This window comes from Dasypus novemcinctus, chromosome 23 (assembly GCF_030445035.2).
Source record: "Dasypus novemcinctus isolate mDasNov1 chromosome 23, mDasNov1.1.hap2, whole genome shotgun sequence".
NCBI lineage: Eukaryota > Metazoa > Chordata > Mammalia > Cingulata > Dasypodidae > Dasypus > Dasypus novemcinctus.
In genome coordinates, this window is record NC_080695.1 from 7,737,281 (window position 1) to 7,755,422 (window position 18,142).

Below are 18,142 nucleotides of genomic sequence, written 5' to 3' on the forward strand. Positions count from 1 at the left end.
CGTGCCGGCGCCGCTGAAACAAAGCCCCGCGCCCTGGGGGGCTCCAGGCGCCAGGAACTGCTTCTCCCACCCCTCCGGAGGGGGAGTCCTCAGTCCAGGTGTCTGCTGGCACGCCCCCACCGGCAGCCCCGGGAAGACCTGTCCCCCTCTGGCTTCTGTCCTCCGCGCCCCTTGGTCCGTGGCCACACCGCGCCCCTCCTGCCCGTGGGGCCCGGCAGCCTCCTCCCCTGCGTCCGCCTGCGCCTGGGGCCACTTCCTCTTCTCGCCGGGACACCCGTCATTCGGATCGGCGCCACCCCAGTCCAGTCTGACCCCGTCATAACGCGCCACATCTGCAAAGACCCTATTTCCAAATGAGGTCACGCAGGGGACACGACTTGGTCGTGACTTTTTGGGGTTCACGATGCAACCCGTAAGGAAGAGGAAGGCAGCAACGTCAGGCTGTGTTTGAGGAAGAGCCTGAGGTCAGAGAGAAGCGGAGACAAGTCCGGGATCACGCAAGAAGCAGGGGCCCCTTTGAGCCTCGGTCCAGCCCGAGCCCCTCCTCCCGCCATGCCCGGCCTCTGGCTCCAGTGACACGGGCATGGGGTCGTGGCTGGGGCAGGGGGTCGTGCTTGGGCCTGGCAGGAACCGGCCCGGCCATGCCCCATTGCTCTACCCGCTTGCGGCCGCGGCACAAACTACCCATTCTCGGCAGGACAAAGGGCAGCTGCGGCAGGGCGGCTCCGGGTCTCCTGGTGGGTGTCTGGTCTCCCCAGGCTCGTCGCGGAGGGGGTCTGGCTGGCCGGGGCTCTGCCGCTGGGGACTGCAAATCCAATTAGCCCCCCTCGCCAGCGGCCCCAGCGCCGGGGCACCAGTGAGAGACGCAGCTGCCAGGCAGAGGCCCCAGCCCCGTGGTGGGGACAAAGGCCTGGCCCCAAGGCCAGGAGACCCTCCCCGCGGCCGCGCGGCCCGGCTGTGCCCCCGCTCCTCACTGGCTACGACCAGCGGTTTTTCAGGCGGAGGCAGATTTTGGAAATGCTCCCCCCATTTCGAGGTGGCCCCTGGGACGCCACAGGCTTCAGCCTCTGCCAACTCCCCCCAGTCCTGCCACCCCCCAGCCCTGCCTGAGGCCTACCCCCGGTGCCAGCCCAGATTTCAGGAGCGGCCCTCCCCGGTCTCCATACCCTGAGACCCATATTCTCCTGAGGTGGGCATTTGGGCAATGCTCCTTTGAACCCCTTTGTGTGCCTGTATATCCATCCCCATTTGTCTACCCATCCAGCCATACACGCATCTACTCAGCTACCCAGCCACCCTCCCACCCACTCATCCACCCATCCACCCATCATTCCATCCATCCATCCTTCCATCCATCCACTCATCCACTCATCCACCCACCCTCCCATCCATCCATCCACTCATCCATCCATTCATCCACTCATCCACCCACCCTCCCATCCATCCATCCATCCATTCATCCACTTATCTACCCATCCACCCACCCTCTCATCCATGTGCACATCCATCCATCCACTCATTCACTCATCCACCCACCCTCTCATCCACCTACACATCCATCCATCCACTCATCCACTCATCCACTCATCCATCCATTCATCCACTTATCCACCCACCCTCTCATCCATGTACACATCCATCCATCTACTCATCCATCCGTCCATCCGTTCGTCTACCCTTCCACCCTTCCACCCTTCTACCCGCACATTCAGCAAATGCCTGGCAGGCACCTGACACGTGCCAGGCGCTGCTCTGGGCTTTGGGGCACAGCCGTGACTAGTAGTGCTTCTGCCCTCATGGAGCTGACACCCGGCCACCCTCCCAGCCATCCACATGCCATCTCTCTGCCCACCTGTCCATCTGCCCATACATCCTCTTAATAATCCGTTTGACCAGTGTTCACTGAGCAGCTACTTTGGGCGGTGCCCTGGTGAGGAACGACGCGTGGCCCCTGCACCTTTGGGGTTCTCAGGCTAGTTGGGAAGGTAGACAGACAAACGGGCAGTTTCTGCCAGTGAGGGGTGGGAAAAGACTTCCTAGGAGAGGCAGCCCCTGAGCGGCCTCGAAGGGGTGCCTGTGGAGCACCAGCTCCAAGCCGGCCTGGCTGTGGGTGGGAAGGGCCGAGAGGCGCCCGCTGTGCCCTGATTTTACAGTGGAGTGAAAACCTGACGCCCGCAGGAAGGGAGCTAGGCCAGGCCACACAGCGTGCGGCGGGCAGCCCAGGCCGGGCAGGAGCTGTCCCAGCTGGGGGCTGCCTGCTCTTCTCACGGGGGTGGCAGTAATCAGCCTCAGCTGCTGCCCGCTCTAGCCGCCGTCCTGCCTGGGAGGGCCTGGCCGCGCCGAGCTCGGGCGCCACCTCCTTTCCACCCCCAGGGGCCACGGAGGGGGACCGGACTCCCCAGGCCGGGACCCAACCTGAGCCGCTTCGTGCCCGCCACTGGTAGGGGCCCCCCAGCCGTTTAGGAGCCCCCACCCCCGCCGCCCTTTCGGGGAAGGCCTCCTTCTGCACCTCAGGCCGGAAAGGTGTGCTTCCAGCGCCGTGTCCGCGGCCTGCCCGGGCCATGGCCTCCGCTGCTGGTTCCCAGGCCACCAAGGGACGGGCCGTCTCGGATGACTTCGTGCCGAGTTAATGGGTCACCCTTTATGTCTCCACAGATCTTCCCAGGACCTTGAAGGAGGGCAGTGGCCGCAAGAAACTGCCCAGGGGAGGGCGGGCAGGTGGCTGCCGGCTGGGACTGGCCCCGCCGGTGGGGGCCCAGGCTGGCACCCCGGCAGCGGACATGAGCGTGAAAGGAAACGGGGCAAGGAGGTCCCGAGGGGCGGCCAGGGCTGTGGGGCGAGCCACCCTGTGGTCCAGCCTCCAGCCAACCTCCACGAAGAGGGGGCTCCCGCCGTCAGGGCTCCAGCTGCCTAGGAGCCCCCCGGAGGGGCTGGGCGGAGGTCAGAGGCCAGAGGCAGCTGCCCCCCAGCCCTGGGCAGAGGGGCAAGGCCGCACCCCTTCGGCCTGCCCTGCTGCCGTGAGTGCGGGCGAGACCGAGGGAAGGGCTAGCCTCGCCTTCCGGGTGAGGAGCCGGGGGCCGGGGGGCAACCTCGCCGCAGGGCTGAAGCTGGAGGGGACCCCTCCGGGTGGGAAGGCGAGTGGCTCCGGGAGTCCTTCACCCCCAGGCTGCGGCCCCCAGGGGCTTCCCGGGCCCCGGGCGAGCCCCTCCTCGGCTCGCCGTTTTCCACCCGGGCTGAGTGCCCCCTCACCCTCTGAGAGGGCTGCTCGGCCCAGTGGGTCCCTGGAGGGAGCCTTTAGGCTTGGAGGGGGCGGGGGCTCTGGCTGGGGCTGGGGGGAGGGGGCCGGGGCTCAGGCTGGGGCTGGGGGGAGGGGGCCGGGGCCCAGGCTGGGGCTGGGGGGAGGGGGCCATGGCAGCTGGGCCGCCGCCCCCTATGGTTTTCAGACCTCGGGGAGTCACCACGAAATTCCAATCTCCTGACAGCAAAGACACTGAATCACGCCTGCCAAAGCCTGCAGTGGCCGGAAGAACGCCGCCAGGCTCTGTCCCGCGGTTCCCAGGCGAGGCGGCCGCGACCGGCCCATCGCTAATGCGGAAGCCGGGCTGCGGCCGGTGCCCACGTCCCCCCCACCAGGCTGCGGCCCGGGCACCCCGCGGCGGGACCCGCAGCCTCAGCTTGCCTTTGGTGCAAAGGGCGGGAGCAGCCGGGGCCCGGGCAGGGCTGGGCCCACGGAGGGCTGGCGTCCAGGGCCCGGGCAGGAGGGCCGAGGGTCAGCACAGTCACCCGCTGCTCTCTCCCGCCCCTGCGGGTGCCCACGAACCACGCACGCCATCGACAGCTCCGGCTGCCGGGCACGGCCCGCGCGGGCTTGGGGGCTGATGGCGCGCGGGCTGCTCGGGGCAGGCCGAGGGGTAGCCGGGGCGGCCAGAATGGGGCTGGGCCACCGCCCGAGGTGCCACGGCCGTCCAGCCAAACCCGGAGGCACCGGGAGCCACATGGGACTCCGGGGAGGGCGCTGTGACCAGTGCCGCCTGCACGCCGGGTCGAGAGCACACGGGGCGGGCAGGCCCGGGGCAGGGAGCCCAGGAAGCCCGTGCGTCCAGGGCAGGGGGGACGGTCGTGCCACAGGCTCAGCTGGGAAGCGGCTCAGATATGTGAGTCAGGACTTGGCAACGGGGCAAGGGCCTCGGTCGCACGGGCAGCGCTCGGACCTGGAGCTGAGCCCCGGGTCGGGGCTGCCCGTCCAGCTGTCGGGTCCTTTCCCCCGTCACCCCCACCCTCTGCAGCTGCCCGGACGCTCCAGGCCCGGCTCTGGCCGACGGGGGAGGGGTTTATGGCAGGAGGTGACGCCATGGGAGACTTGTCACTTGGGCACAGGCAGCACCATCTGCTCTGGCATCTGCCTGCCTGAGGTGGTGCCTGCTAATTACCTGGGGGCGGGAGAAGCCTGGGAACCCGAGCCCCAGCCCACCCCGTCGCCGCGGGGCTGGGGTCCACATGTCTCCAAGTCCCCCGGGTGTACTAAGCTGCACCGGCAGGGTCAGCGGGGGGGGGGGTCTGATCAGTGGCCAGGCCTCCCTGTTTGCTCCTTCAGCCTTTCTTGAGCACCTACTGTGTGCCAGCCTCCATTCTCGGGGATGAATGAGCTCTGGTGGAGGGGGCTTGGGATGCAGTAACTGAACTCAGCCCCCAGGTGCAGTGGGCAGGGGCCACCAGTGTAGTGGTCTCAAGGGCCTCCTGGGAGGGGGGGCGGGGCTGGCGGGAGGGGGAGGAGGACGTGCAGCCAGGCGAAGAGCCGCCCCCCACCACGTTTCCGGAAGACGCCGCAGGCAGGGGCTGGGACCCTGCTCAAACAGGGGTGGGCGAGGGGCAGCCCTAGGCCACTTCCAGGCCCCTCGCGCCTCAGACCCAACCCCGGCTGCGAGCGCGCATTCCTGCCGCCCCCGCTCGTGCAGGGGGCCCGGGCCCGTGGGAAGGGCCGGGGATGGGGGCCGCCGTGTGCCGCGGAGGCGGGGCGGGAGTCCAGCTGGGCCACATCTGGCCAGAGCGTGGAGAGACCAAACGGGACAGAAGGCGGCCTTTCATCCCCGGCGGGGCGGGGCCGCCAGTGTCTCTGCGCCCCGGGGCGCCTGGAGGATTTCGGGGGGCCAGGGACGCCGTCTCCAAGCCGGCAGCGAGCCGACCCACCCCCCACCCCGCCCCAGGCCCCGCCGTAGGGCCGGGCAAGAGGAAAGGAGCCCGGGGACGAGGGTGGGGTTCCGTACAGGTGCTGTCCCGCTGGGACCTCGGTGCAGCCACCTGCGGCACAGGTGCCCGAGCTCCTCCAGAGTGACCCGGGCTGCCCGAGACCGAGCGCTCGGGAGAGCCAGGCCCGGCACCCAGCCGGCTGGCCCACGCCCTCCCCGGGGACCCCGCCGCGCCGAGAGGAAGCGGGCTCCGAGGGGGGGGGGGGAAGGCGCACAGCGGGGGAGCCCGAAGGCACAGGCCGACGCGCGGGGACAGCCCCGCCCGGGCCGGGGCTGGCGCGGGGAGCCCGCGGCGAGCGAGCCCGTGCGCAGAGGGAGGGGGGCCCGCCGCCCGCCCGGCGCTCCCCGGCCCCCAGGCGCGGCCCCACGTGGGCGGCGGCCGGGGGCGGGGCCGGGGCCGGGAGCCGCTGCGCTCGCGGCGGGGGCGGGACCGGGGCCGGGCACCGCCCCGGGGCGGGCCGGGGCGGGGCCGGCGCGCTATAAGGGCGGCGGGCGCGGGCGGCGCGCGGGCAGCGAGGGGCGCCGGCGGCGGGGCGCGCGCGGCCGCCCACCATGCTCAAGCGCTGCGGCCGCCGCCTGCTGCTGGCGCTGGCGGGCGCGCTGCTCGCCTGCCTGCTGGTGCTCACGGCCGACCCGCCGCCGCCGCCCGCGCCCGCCGAGCGCGCCCGCCGCGCGCTGCGCAGCCTGGCGGGCCCCGCGGGGGCGGCCCCGGCGCCGGCGGGGGCGGCCGGGGGCGCGGCGGCAGCGGCGGCGCGGGCCCGCGAGGTGCACAGCCTGTCGGAGTACTTCAGCCTGCTGGCGCGCGCGCGTCCCGAGGCGGGGCCCCCGCCCGGGGGCGCCCCCCGCCGCCCGCGGTCCCCCGTCGAGGCGCTCGGGCCCCGGGACGTCTTCATTGCGGTCAAGACCACCAAGAAGTTCCACCGCGCGCGCCTCGACCTGCTGCTCGAGACCTGGATCTCGCGCCACAAGGAGATGGTGAGCCCGGGGCGCGCGGCGGGCCCCTGTCCTGCCCCCCGGGGCGGCCCCGGGGTGGGGGGCGGCCGCGCCCCCCCTGCAGCGCAGCCTGCCTGGCGTCCCTGCCCCGAGCAGACGCGCCTGTGCCCGTGGGGCCCGGAGCCCCGGGTGGGGGGTCCCCTCCGCCAGCTCCCACGTCGGGGGCCTCTTGCCGCTGGACCTTCAGGCGCCCGGCGTCCTCGTCCTGGAGGGGGTGGCCCTGGGGCTCCTGGCTCACCGCGGCCGCCCTGGGCGCACACCTTCTTTCGGTTGGACGACCCTGACCTTAGAGGTGAGGTGGGGACCCCAGCCTTGCTGTGGGGCATAATCTGGGGGCTGCATCCCAGGCAAAGTGGGCGCCGCGCCTGGGGGTCGGCGCGGAGCCCGGAGCCCCCCGCTTGTGGCCCGGGGCACGCGGCGAGGCCACGCCCCACTTTGAAAACCTGGAGGCCGCCGGGGACGGACGGTTGGGATGGAGCAGGCGGGGCGGGTGCCGGCGGCGCCGGGGGCAGCGGGCAGCACCCTCTGGCTGAAGCCATTTGGCGCGCAGGCGGGGACGTGGGGGGGGGGGAGGGGGCGTTCCGACCCCAGGGGCGCGGGGGCCGCCTGGGTCCTGCGGCAGGGCTGGGACCCTCGTTGGGGGCAGGGTGCCCCCGGCCCTGGCCTCGGCGGGGGCCCGCGAAGGCGGGCGCCGCCTCCTGGGAAGGCAGGACCCTTTCCCAGGCGCCCGGCGCGCCCGCGGGCGGGGCGGCCGTTTTGTTCGGCCGCCCGTTAGGATTCCCCGCGCGGCGCTCCCGCGGCCCCTCGGGCAAGGTAACAAAGCCCCTTTCTCCGCGGAGAAAGGCGCCCGGCCCCTTGTGCGCGCTGCGCGCTCCATGGGAACCGGCGCGGCGCGCTGGCCACTCAGGTTGCCTGGCGATGAGGGGCGGGCAGGGCCCCCCACCTCCCTGACTGACAGCCCCCGGGCACCAGCCCGAGCCAGCCACCCTCCCCCGCGCCCCTCTCGCACTCTGCCTCTCCGCTGTGGGACAGCCTTCAGCCCCCTCTGCGCTCCCCGCAGCTCTGAGGATCTCATCTGGGACTTTTGGGGGTTTTCTCCCGCAGAGGGGATGTGGTCGGAGAGCCTCAGGTACCAGTCTCCGCAGTTCTAGGTGATCCCGGGTAATAAATATCTTGGGCTTCTCTGAACGTCAGTCTCCTCTTCTCGGAGACAGAGAAGATACTGCTCTTCCCGTAGGGTCTTGCAAACTGGGTCTGGCAAAGCCTGGAGGCAGGGGTGAGCCTAGAAGATGCTCAGGCTGGGGGGTCAGGGGACCATCAGTTCCCCTGGGCCCTGTGGCCCCTGCCGCAGGGTCCCCCGATGCTTCCTTCTCCGTGGCTTGCGTCCCCGAGCAGAGGCTGACTCTGCCCCCAGCCTCAGTTCACGTGTACGGAGCAAACAAGAGCCCCTCGCGCAGTGCATTGTGGGGGGCAGGGGCCTCGAAACGGGCACCGCGGAGGGTCCTCCTTCCCAGCTCTGCTCGGCTCAGGACGCCCCGGGTGCCTCTGACCCAACCTGATGAGAGAGGCCCCAGGAGGCCGGGACTGTGGGGGGAGGGCATGAGCTGAAAGTGGGCATCCGAGCAGACCAACGGTGGGGGAGGGAGGAGTGTACCGGGGAAGGCTTCCTGGAGGCGGTGCTGCTTAGGCTAGAACACGAGTAGAAAATGCCCAGAAAGGGATCCCAGCAAAGGGTGGTGCGAGGAACGCCCAGCGGTAGGGGGGGGCTCGGGGCACACCGGGGAGGCCCTCGAGGTCTGAGACAAGGACCCAGGCCTTCGGCCCCTGTGGGCCCCCACCCCCACGGGCGCGGGCCTGGCTGCAGCCCCTGCCACCACCGCAGCGGCCACAATTGGGGGGAGGGCTGGCATCCTGTGTTTCTTTGAATCGCGGCTCCAGGAACAATGCTGCTTCCTGTGGCCCCCCCCCTGCCCGCGCCAGCCCTGCTGCCCTCTGCTCTTCCTCCACCAGCCTCTGCAGGGAAGTGGGGGGAGCCCCGGGGGGTCCTTGTCCCTGGAAGGCCGGGGGCTGGGTGGGGCTGGCTGGTGCCTGCCCCGCTGGGCCTCAGTTTCCCCGCCCGTGCAGTGTAGGCCGCTGGTCGATGAAGGAGGGGCCCCTCCCGGGCGCTTTGCCCTCAGCCTGTCTTGCGGAGGAGGAACCCGGCTCCCTGGGGGCGCCCTGCCCCTCCCGGGCGGCGGGTGGGGGCCCCGCCCTCCGCCGCCTCCCGGGCCGCAGCGGAACAAAGGTGACTTTAATCTCCGCAGCGGCGGGCGGCTCGGCCGCAGTGGTGCAGCCCTGCTTGAGCTCATTAGGAAAGCATTTTCCTCCTAATCCAGCGCCCGCAGCGGCGTCTGCTCGGGCCGGCCCGCCTCCCACGGCATTCCGGGCCGAGCCGCTGGGCGAGGGGGGGCTGGGGGCGAGTCTGTGCGTGCGGGTGCCTCAGGGTGCCTGCTGGCATGGGGGGGGGGGGACAGGTGAGGGTGTGGCTGGGACGAGCCGTCCCCTGGACTTCAGGTCCACCAGCTGCACCTGGGGCCTCACCTGAGCACCAGCCAGGAGCTGCCCGGGGGAGGGTGGCACCCCTCCTGGGCTGGGGCGCATCCCGCATCCCGGGGGCCTGCCCCTCGCCACCCACACTGGAGCCTCCTTCAGGCCCATTTGTGCACGGGGGAAACTGAGGCCGGGCGGGCGGGGGTGGAGCTTTGCTCAGAGTTGTCCCCACCTGGCCCGCAGGCTTTGCACTCTGCCTCGCCGGGGTGCGCCAGGTGGCACGTGCTGGGCAGAGGAAGGAGTATTCCCTGAGCGCCAGCCCGCCCGGGCGGGCGCGGGCAGCTCCCCTTACCGCCTCCCCGCCCGGCCTCTTCCTTGGCGGGATCTGGCCCAGGTGGCTGCGGCGGGCTGGTCTGCGAGCCTGGGGGGCTGCGTGCCGGGGGCAGGGGTGGAGCCGGGCCCTGGCACCAGCCCCGGGGGCTTCAGACAGCAGCACAGGCCACTTTGGCCCTGGGAGGGTCACACAGCCGGGCAGGGACAGGGCCAACCGGAGGGTGGCAGCGGCGGTGGCCCTGTTAACCAGGCCAGCTGTATGGTAATGGGCAGCGGGGCCACTCCCGCTTAACTCGGCCGAGTTAAGGCCCGCGCGCCCCGCCCGGGACAAAGTGGGGGACAAGGCCGGCCCATTCATCCCCCCTCCGGGCCTTTGTCTGCCGGGGCTTGGCAGCCGCCCAGCGAAGGCCTTTGTCCCCGAGCGATTGAGACTCGGCTTCCCGAAGCCGGCCCTCCCCGCCTGTCCCGGGGCTGGGCGCTGTGTCAATAAGGGTGTGTGCCCGCCAGGTGCGCGGGCGGCCGGGAGCCGGTTACCTGGCCGGCGGGTGGAGGGCCCCACCTGGCTCGTGCCTGCACAGCTGCCTGGGTGACCTTGTTCCCCCGCTGCCGGCGAGGGGGAGGGGGACTTGGGGCCCACTCTGTGCACATGGGGAAACTGAGGCCCTGAGAAGGCTGGGGCGTGCCGCAGCCGCCAAAGCTCCAGGTGGCCGAGGGTGGGGACAGGAGCTGCCCGCTCAAGGCCGTGCTGCTTCTTCTAGACGTTCATCTTCACCGACGGGGAGGATGAAGTCCTGGCCAGGCACACAGGTGAGCCCGGGGGCGGGAGCAGGGGGGAACAGCTCTGCGGGGGGGGGGGGATGCTTGGGAGGGGGTTGCTCAAGTTCCGCCTCTTACCCCTGCCTCGATTCTCATGCAAATGAGGCCCTTTCAGCCCTGGGTCTCTGAACTGCGGCAGCAACAGGTGGCCTGTGCTGGGAAGAAGTCGGAATAGGAGGGCACCGGGTGGGGGGGCACTTTCGGTCCTCTGGGGCAGGCGGCCGCGCTCCCCCCCGGGCCCTGCCGAGCCCCCCCCCCATACAGACCCTCTCACACCCCCCCACACCCCGGGCAGGCAACGTGGTCAACACGAACTGCTCGGCCGCGCACAGCCGCCAGGCGCTGTCCTGCAAGATGGCCGTGGAGTACGACCGCTTCATCGAGTCGGGCAGGAAGTGAGTGCGGGGCTGCGGGGGTCCCCGGGAACCCCCGCCCCCACGCCGGCAGGGCCGCCCCGCGCGCCCGCCCTGACGCCCGCCCGGCCCCGTAGGTGGTTCTGCCACGTGGACGACGACAACTACGTCAACGTGCGGGCGCTGCTGCGGCTGCTGGCGCGCTTCCCGCACACGCGGGACGTGTACATCGGCAAGCCCAGCCTCGACCGGCCCATCCAGGCCACCGAGAGGGTGGGCGAGAACAGCGTGGTGAGTGCCCGCCGGGCGGGGCCGGGGCGGGGGGCCGAGCCGGGGGTCCCGGCCTCACGCCGCCTCCCCCCGCAGCGCCCCGTCCACTTCTGGTTTGCCACCGGTGGAGCCGGCTTCTGCGTCAGCCGCGGGCTCGCCCTCCGGATGAGCCCGTGGGCCAGGTGGGTGCCGCCCCCGGCGGAGGGGGGGGGCCCTGAGCGGGGACGGGGCCCGGCCGCTCCCCTCCGAGCCCGGGGCGGCCCCCGCTCACCGCGCCCGCCCCCCTCCGCAGCGGGGGCCACTTCGTGAGCACGGCCGAGCGCATCCGCCTGCCCGACGACTGCACGGTGGGCTACATCGTGGAGGCCCTGCTGGGCGTGCCCCTCCTGCGCAGCGGCCTCTTCCACTCCCACCTGGAGAACCTGCAGCAGGTGCCCGCCTCCGCGCTCCACGAGCAGGTGCGCCGGCAGCCGCCGGGGAGGCCGGGATGGACCACCAGGGAGAGAGGCTCCGCGAGGAGAAGCGCGCCCGGGGGGGGGGAGCTCTGCGCCCCAGCTCTCCCTGCGTGGGTGCCGGAGCCCGGGCCCGAGGGAGGGCCTGGTCCGCAGCCCCCTGCCAGCCGGGCCAGGGCTGGGGGCATCGGCCCGGCGCCTGCTGGCCGGGGCCCCGGGGCCCGTGGGCGTCACCCGCCCCTCTCCCCGCAGGTGACTCTGAGCTACGGCATGTTTGAGAACAGGCGGAACACCGTCCAGTTGAAAGGCGCCTTCTCCGTGGAAGCGGACCCCTCCAGGTGTGAGAGAGGCCCAGGGAGGGCGTGGGGGTCCCCCAGGGGTCCGGGATCGCTAGAGCTGGGGCTTCTCTGAGCAGTGGGGAGGACCACACGGCAGCCTCCTGGAAATGGGGGTCCACACCCCCGCCCCCCCAGACCAGCCCCCACCTCTGTCCCCGCAGGTTCCGCTCCATCCACTGCCTCCTGTACCCGGACACTCCCTGGTGTCCGCAAGCCGCCGTCTTCTAGCAGACACGGCCGAGACCCCGACCCCGGGCGCCCCTGGTATCCAAAGGGCTTGGGGATCCCCGTGGCGCTGCCCCGGCCTCGGCATTCGAGGCCCCTGCGGGCTGCGCCTGTGGGCGTGACTCGGGTGCTCACCCGTGGGGCAGGCTGCTGGGCAGCGCTGCTCCGTGGCGGCGCCGCGGATCTGCCCGCCTGTCTGCATTCCCGTCCTCGCAGCTCGTAGCCCGGGAGAAGGCTCTGCGTGTCCGAACCCGAGGGCAGGGCTGTTACTGTTTTTCAACCTTTTCACAAGAGGCAGGGGTCGGGCCAGGTGTACACAGGTACGTGCAGGTGCCTCTCTGCCTGCTCAGCGCCTGCATCCTGGAATCCGGGGCCCCCTGCCTCGGGACCCCCAGTTACAGCCGAGCCACGCCCAGTCCAGGGGAAGCTGGTTTTGGGGGTGAGTGGCCGAGCCCTCTGGTCCCACTGGGCTCGGGCGCAGGGTGACACACGGCAGCCGCTGCCAGCGTGCAGTGGCCCGGTCAGCCCCATGGCCAGCCAGCTGGGGTGAGTGGTGGGTCCTGCTGGCACTCCTGGCTGGAGGTCTCCCCCGAGCCCCTTGGAAGGCTTCCCTGGGTCTCCCCATGTTCGGGCGAGCAGAGCTGCGTGTTTTCTCTACTCTCCCAGGTAGAGAGAGAGTCGCCCACAGTGGGTGTCTGTAAATACTCTGACAGTAGTTTTTTACTGTGCTGGTTTTTTTTTCCTCAAAATGGGGTGGGTGAAAAAATAGGGTGTTTTTTTGTGCGTCTGTTCTGTTGTGTGTTTTTAAAATTTTTTTTTTTTTGTGGGAGGGTGTGTTATCTTTTCTGTGGATCAGAAAAAGCAGAAGCCAAATTTTGGGTAATCTTTGTTTTTAAAGCTGAGATGGAAATGTCTTAATGCTGTTATTTATATGTTCCAGTATCTGGAACCTTCCGAGCCCCCGTCCTCCTCCTGCATAGCTGTGTCTGTGCTGGGCCCAGCGGGGCCTGCCTGTCCTGTGATGTGTTTTGTGTTCCGTGTTTCTTTTCACAAAGACATAGCTAGGAAATCGAGTGACGAGGGACAAGCTCTCAGGGACCTGCAGTGTTGTTGCTATGGTGACGGCTTTGTTTTGAATAAAGGCGCTCTTTGCGGTCACCCTGGGGGTCCTGGTTTTGGCTGCACGTGGGGGCCTGAGCCTCGGGTTCTGGGTCTGGGGCCTCGGCCTGGTTTGCACCCACGTTTGGCGGGGCGGGTAGAAATCCCTCCGAGCAAGCTGTCTCGGAAGGGACTTGGGGTGAAATCGCCCCCCGCAGGTGCCTGCGCAGGTGCAGCCAGCCCCGGGGCCCGCCGGGTGCAGCAGGGTGGTCAGTGGTGGGGCTGCTGGGACCTGCAGGCCTGAGACACCCACGGCCCCAGCCCGTGGGGGGCCCCCACCCGGCCTTGGACCTCCTCACCTGGTTCACTCCTCATCAGAGACCCCCAGAGCTGTTGTGCCTGCCCCATTTAGCAGTCGGGGAAACTGAGGCTCAGAGGGGGGCCCAACACCCCAAGGCCGTGCAGCTGGACTGGAGGGCGGCGAAGAGCTTTGGCGTCGCTGCTGGGCTTTCCCTCCCTGCCTGTAAAACAGTGCAGCCCTCCCCCCCCCCCCCCCCCGTCCCGGGCCTGTGTCCTGCACCCCCCCAGCCACCTGGCCAAGCCCGGGAGGCCCCACGGGGTCCAGCCTGTTCATGTTTTCCGGAGAAAGCGGCTCCTTGGTGCTTTTTCTTCCGCAAAGAAAGCCCGTGGAGGCTGGCGGGCGTGGTGGAGGGGCTGCGGCAGCCTCCGGCTGGGGAATCCCCTCTGCACCCCACTTCCAGGCACCCCCCTTCCCGCCAGCGTCGGGGCAGCCCTCACTTCCTCTTGAGCCACTTGCACAGTCAGAAGGCGCTTCCGCAAACGGAGCCCCAGAAACCTCCCGGCAGCCTCCCCGCGGGCCAGCCCTGCTCCCGCCTCTGCCCTCAAGCTGTCCCCACAGATGCGCTCCCCCCACTCTGTACGGATGAGTCTTGGCCTCCGTGTCCTGCCTTGCTCCAAGCTTCTAGAGAAATAGCAGCGCTGGAGGAGCGCATCTCGCCGTGGCCCCGCCCCGTGCTGCCACCTTCAGTCCCTGCATCCTGCCCCACCCCTGCCTGCTGGGCACAGAGGCCAGACCCCTGACCCCTGACCCCTCAGCCCTGTCCCCAGCGTCCCTGCCCCTTGCCCTCCCCTGATCCCTGAACTCAGACCCCAGCCCCATACCTCCAGACCCCTGCCCCCAGCCCCATACCCCCAACCCTCTGCCCCTTGCCCTTCCCCCGACTCCTACTCCCTACCCCAGACCCTGCCCCCTGTCCCTTGCCCCCTGACCCCAGCCCCCTACCCTCAGCCCTGTCCATAGTGCCCCAGCCCCCATCCCCTGAACCCAGACCCCTGCCCTCAGCCCCCAGCTCCCAGCCCCAAAGGGGCACACACAGCCACACCTGCTGCCTGAGAGGCTGCTGGCCAGAGCCTGACCCCCCCTTGGCCTTGGCCACCCCCCGAGTCGGGGCATGGGCCTTGGGCCACAAGGGGCAGCGTGAGGGCAAGGAGGGCCCCAGTCCCACCCGTGTGCCGCCGGGGAGGCTGCATGGACGAGCACCCGAGCTCGCGGCGGGCAGGGGGGGGCGGGGGGGTAGTGGCTTCCACCTGTGGCCAGGCCCAGGTCCCGTCCTGCCGGCGCCGAGCCCGAGGGTCTGGGGCAGGCAGCGGCAGTGGCCCACGCTGGCCCAGGGGGGTGGGGGGTGGGGGGGACTGAGCCCACCCGAGGGGAAGGCAGTGCAGGGGCGGGGCCCGGGGCCTGCGGCCGCCCTCCTTCCCAGGGGCCCCGGCAGGGGGGAAGCAGGCTCAGGGGCCCCGGGACGCTGCAGGGAGGGGGCGGGCCTCCGGAAGGTGAGCCACGAGGCCGGAGGCGCCTCCTGCTCCCCGCAGCGAGGCCCGCGGCGCTCTCCTCCGGGCCCTGGGGCCCTGGCCGGCAGCCCCGGGGTCCCTCGCGGGCTTGTCCTGGCCCGCCAGTGGCCCCCTTCCAGCTGCTGATCAACGAGGGGGGAAGGTTTCTGACAACATGAGGCCACACCCCTGGGGCTCCCTGGCGCTCACCTCCAGGGCTGCCTGGGCGGAGCCAGGGCTGGGGAGGGCCAGGCCCCCTTCACGTGGGGCAGTCACGGAGGGCTTCCTGGGAGAGGGGCATCTGCGCGGGCGCAGGAAAGCTTTGCAGACCCAGCGCCAGGTGTCAGCACAGCCCGGCAGAGGGGCCTGGGGGCCTGGGAGGGGGCGCGTCTCCACGACCCTCCCCGCACCCAGCGCCAGCAGCAGCGGGAGCGCGCCCGCAGGCCCAGCTGCCCGTCCCTGCTCGCGCCTGGTGAAGGCCCGGGGGGGGGGGGGGGGGGGCGGCCCCATCCTCACCCGCTCAGCCCGGGCTCCACCCAGAGGGCTCCGGCGCAGCCTCAGGAGGGGACACAGGGTGGGGAGCCCTTTGCCATCCCTGCCGGGGTGACCCCGATGCCGCCGCCCCCCTGGGTCTGGGGGCTCCTGGTCTGGGGGCTCCGGGAGGAGCTGCTTCCCCGGGCCCAGGGCCCCGCCCCGCCCCGCATGGCCCCTGCCCCGCCCCGCACGGCCCACTGCGGCCCTCGGGCGCCGGCTGCTGGCAGCCCCAGGGGCTTCTCTCCGCGGGCTTCTCTCCCAAGCCCAGGGCGCTGACCCCGGCAGCGGGAGGAGGCGACGTGGCTTCGGTGCTGACCTTTCAGAGGCCACACCTGAGAGGCCACACCACGAGCGACACAGGAGCCGAGGTTAAGGGTGCGGCCGCAGGGGGCCGCGCGGGGCTGTCCCCCGCTCTCCAGCCCCAGCTCTGGGCACCACCCGGTTCGACGGGCCAGCGGTCCTGCCCCAGCCGGGGGCGTCGCAGGAGACGCCAGCCCAGCCGCCTCCGCCCCCGGGCACGTGCAGGAATGCAGGTTCTCGGGCCCACCGGCCCTGCCGCGCCAGGCCCCCCGGGAGCGGGACCCGCACTCTGTCATTTTTCAATCATGGAAAAATACAACGTAAAGGTTGCCATTTTGGGCGTTTTTAAAGTGTGCAATTGGACGGCTCCAGGGCCCCGTCACCCCCTTCCGGCGGGTTCTGGAACCAGCTCCCAGGAACCCAGCACCTCAAGGACCCCCGCCGGGCACTTCCTCTGCCCGCTCGCCCCTGTCGGCCTGGGACCTGTCCCTGCCACGCCCGCTGCCCCCAGGCCCCGCCACCCCCCGGGCCCCACTGTCGTCCTCGGGTCCCTGTGTGGTCCCGGCTGCCCCGTGGCTGTCGCTGTCCAGACCCCTTGAGCAGGTGCGTGGCTGCCGCAAACCCGTGTCCATCGAGGTGGCTCTCTGTCCGCGGAGAGGTCCCTCCCGCATGCCTGGCCCCTCCCCCACGCCCCAAGGTCGCACTGGAGACCTTGCCCCAAGCCACAGCGGCAGCCCCCGGGCCCCAGGTGCAGGTGGCACGGGGCCGTCTATGCCCCGGGCGCCCCCGTCCTGCGCCAGCAGCCCATCCCCCCTCCCTGCACTGACCAGCGCCCCCCTGCCCCTCGCCGCCCCTCCCCTGGCGGGCTTTTCCGCGCTGCCTACCCTGCTGAAATCCCGGCCGGGCATGGGCGTCGCCCCCTTGCGTCACCTTCACTTGCCCCTGGCACCCCCGCCCCACCTACCACTGCACCGACGCCCGGGCAGCCGGACGTGGCTGGAGCGGACGCTTTGCCAGCTGGCCGGCCTGGCTTCCAGTTCCAGACCCTGGGCTCCCACGCGGGGTCCCACCACTCCCAGGCCCAGGCCCCAGGCTCACCCTCCTCCCCCAGCCCCTCCCCCTGCTGACCTCGCTTCCTATTTCTTGGGGAGATAGAAGCTGCCAGAGACCTTCCCCGGAAGGCCCCCAAGTACCCGGCGGCGTGCGCAAGCCCAAGCAGATGCACGCAGGACCCACGTGCCTGTGTAGACCCCGTGCATGTGACCCGGACCCCAGCCCTTTGGCTCTTCAAGAACATCGCTCTGCCAGCGAATTCTCCCCTCTCCTCCCCTACGCCAATTTGCTCTCCGCTGGATCATTCCCATGAGCCTCAGCAAGCTGTCGGCTCCCCACCTTAAAACACACACACCTTCATAGCTGTAAATGCCCGTATTAAAAAAAGGTGAAATACCACAAACCAGTAACTTAACTTCACATCTTGAGGCACTAGAAAAAGAGCAAAGTAAACTCAACATTAGCAGAAGAAAAAATAATTAAGATTAGAATGGAAATAAAAGAAATAGAGAATAGAAAACGAAACTAAAAGTTGGTTCTTCCAAAAATTCAATGACATGGACAAATGTTTAGCAAGACTGACAAAAAAAGAGAAAAGACAGGAATCCTAAAATCAGAATTGAAAATGGTGATACTGCTACTGAACTTACATAAATAAAAACGATTATAAGAACAACCATATGCCAGTAAATTAGATTATGGAAAAATTCTTAGCAACACAAATAAGACCTGAACTGACTCATGAAGAAAAAACCTCAACAAACCTAGGACAGACATTGACTCAAGGATCAAAAGCCGGGAAGCGGCCTTGGCCCAGTGGTTAGGGCGTCGGTTTACCACATGGGAGGTACATGGTTCAAACCCCGGGCCTCCTTTGACCCGTGTGCAGCTGGCCCACGTGCAGTGCTGATGCGTGCGCAGTGCCGTGCCACGCAGGGGTGCCCCTGTGTAGGGGAGCCTCACGCGCAAGGAGTATGTCCCGTAAGGAGAGCCGCCCCACGTGAAAAAAGCGCAGCCTGCCCAGGAGTGGCACCACACACACGGAGAGCTGACGCAGCAAGATGACACAACAAAAAGACACACAGATTCCCGGTGCCGCTGATAAGGATAGAAGCGATCACAGAAGAACACACAGCGAATGGACACAGAGAGCAGACAACTGGGGGGAGGGGCAGGGGAGAGAAATAAATTTAAAAAAGGATCAAAAGCCACCTAACCAAGAAAAGTCCAGGACCAGACAGCTTCCCTGGTGAATTCTATCAAACATTTAAAGAGGAATTAACACCAATCCTTCTCAAACCCTTCCAAAGAATCCAAGAGAAGGGAAGCAGATTTGGCTCAACAGGTAGAGGGTCCACCTACCACATGGGAGGTCCAGGGTTCAAACCCAGGGCCTCCTGACCTGTGTGGCGAGCTGGCCTGTGTGGCGAGCTGGCCCATGTGCAGGGCTGATGTGCGCAAGGAGTGACGTACCACGCAGGGGTGTCCCCTCATAAGGACAGCCCCACGCGCAAGGAGCGCGCCCAGTAAGGGGAGCTGCCTCGCGCGAGATAAAAGTACAGCTCGCCCAGGAGTGGCGCCGCACACATGGAGAGCTGACACAGCAAGATGACGCAGCAAAAAGAAACACAGATTCCCAGGGCCACTGACAAGAATGCAGGCGGACACAGAAGAACACACAGTGAATGGACATAGAGAGCAGACAACTGGGGGAGGGAAGGGGAGAGAAATAAAAAATAAATCTGAAAAAAAAA

At 69.0% G+C, this 18,142-nt stretch overlaps 1 protein-coding gene across 3 annotated transcripts; it reads left to right on the forward strand.

The window, feature by feature from the left end:
* The first annotated feature begins 5,752 nt into the window (after positions 1-5,752).
* LFNG (LFNG O-fucosylpeptide 3-beta-N-acetylglucosaminyltransferase) lies at positions 5,753-17,284 on the forward strand. Of its 3 annotated transcripts, none has more exons than XM_058285690.2 (8): positions 5,753-6,221; positions 9,860-9,908; positions 10,213-10,312; positions 10,408-10,561; positions 10,637-10,722; positions 10,833-10,998; positions 11,245-11,330; positions 16,491-17,284. In XM_058285690.2, exons 1-8 carry the CDS (start codon positions 5,799-5,801, stop codon positions 16,699-16,701), a joined length of 1,275 nt encoding a protein of 424 aa, XP_058141673.1. In that variant the 5' UTR covers positions 5,753-5,798; the 3' UTR covers positions 16,702-17,284. The 3 variants fall into 3 exon arrangements, with proteins under 3 accessions (XP_058141673.1, XP_058141674.1, XP_058141675.1); XM_058285691.2 differs by lacking the exon at positions 16,491-17,284 and adding an exon at positions 11,492-12,713 and having other exon boundaries at positions 5,757-6,221; XM_058285692.2 differs by lacking the exon at positions 5,753-6,221 and adding an exon at positions 6,985-8,523 and having other exon boundaries at positions 16,491-17,282.
* The last annotated feature ends 858 nt before the right edge of the window (positions 17,285-18,142 follow it).

Excerpts from the sequence above, each read along its gene's own strand:
- LFNG (XM_058285690.2), top strand. The coding sequence starts at position 5,799 with ATGCTCAAGCGCTGCGGCCGCCGCCTGCTGCTGGCGCTGGCGGGCGCG. Across the intron at positions 10,562-10,636 it reads GGGTGGGCGAGAACAGCGTG|CGCCCCGTCCACTTCTGGTT; the intron begins GTGAGTGCCCGC and ends CTCCCCCCGCAG. Across the intron at positions 10,999-11,244 it reads CCTCCGCGCTCCACGAGCAG|GTGACTCTGAGCTACGGCAT; the intron begins GTGCGCCGGCAG and ends CTCTCCCCGCAG.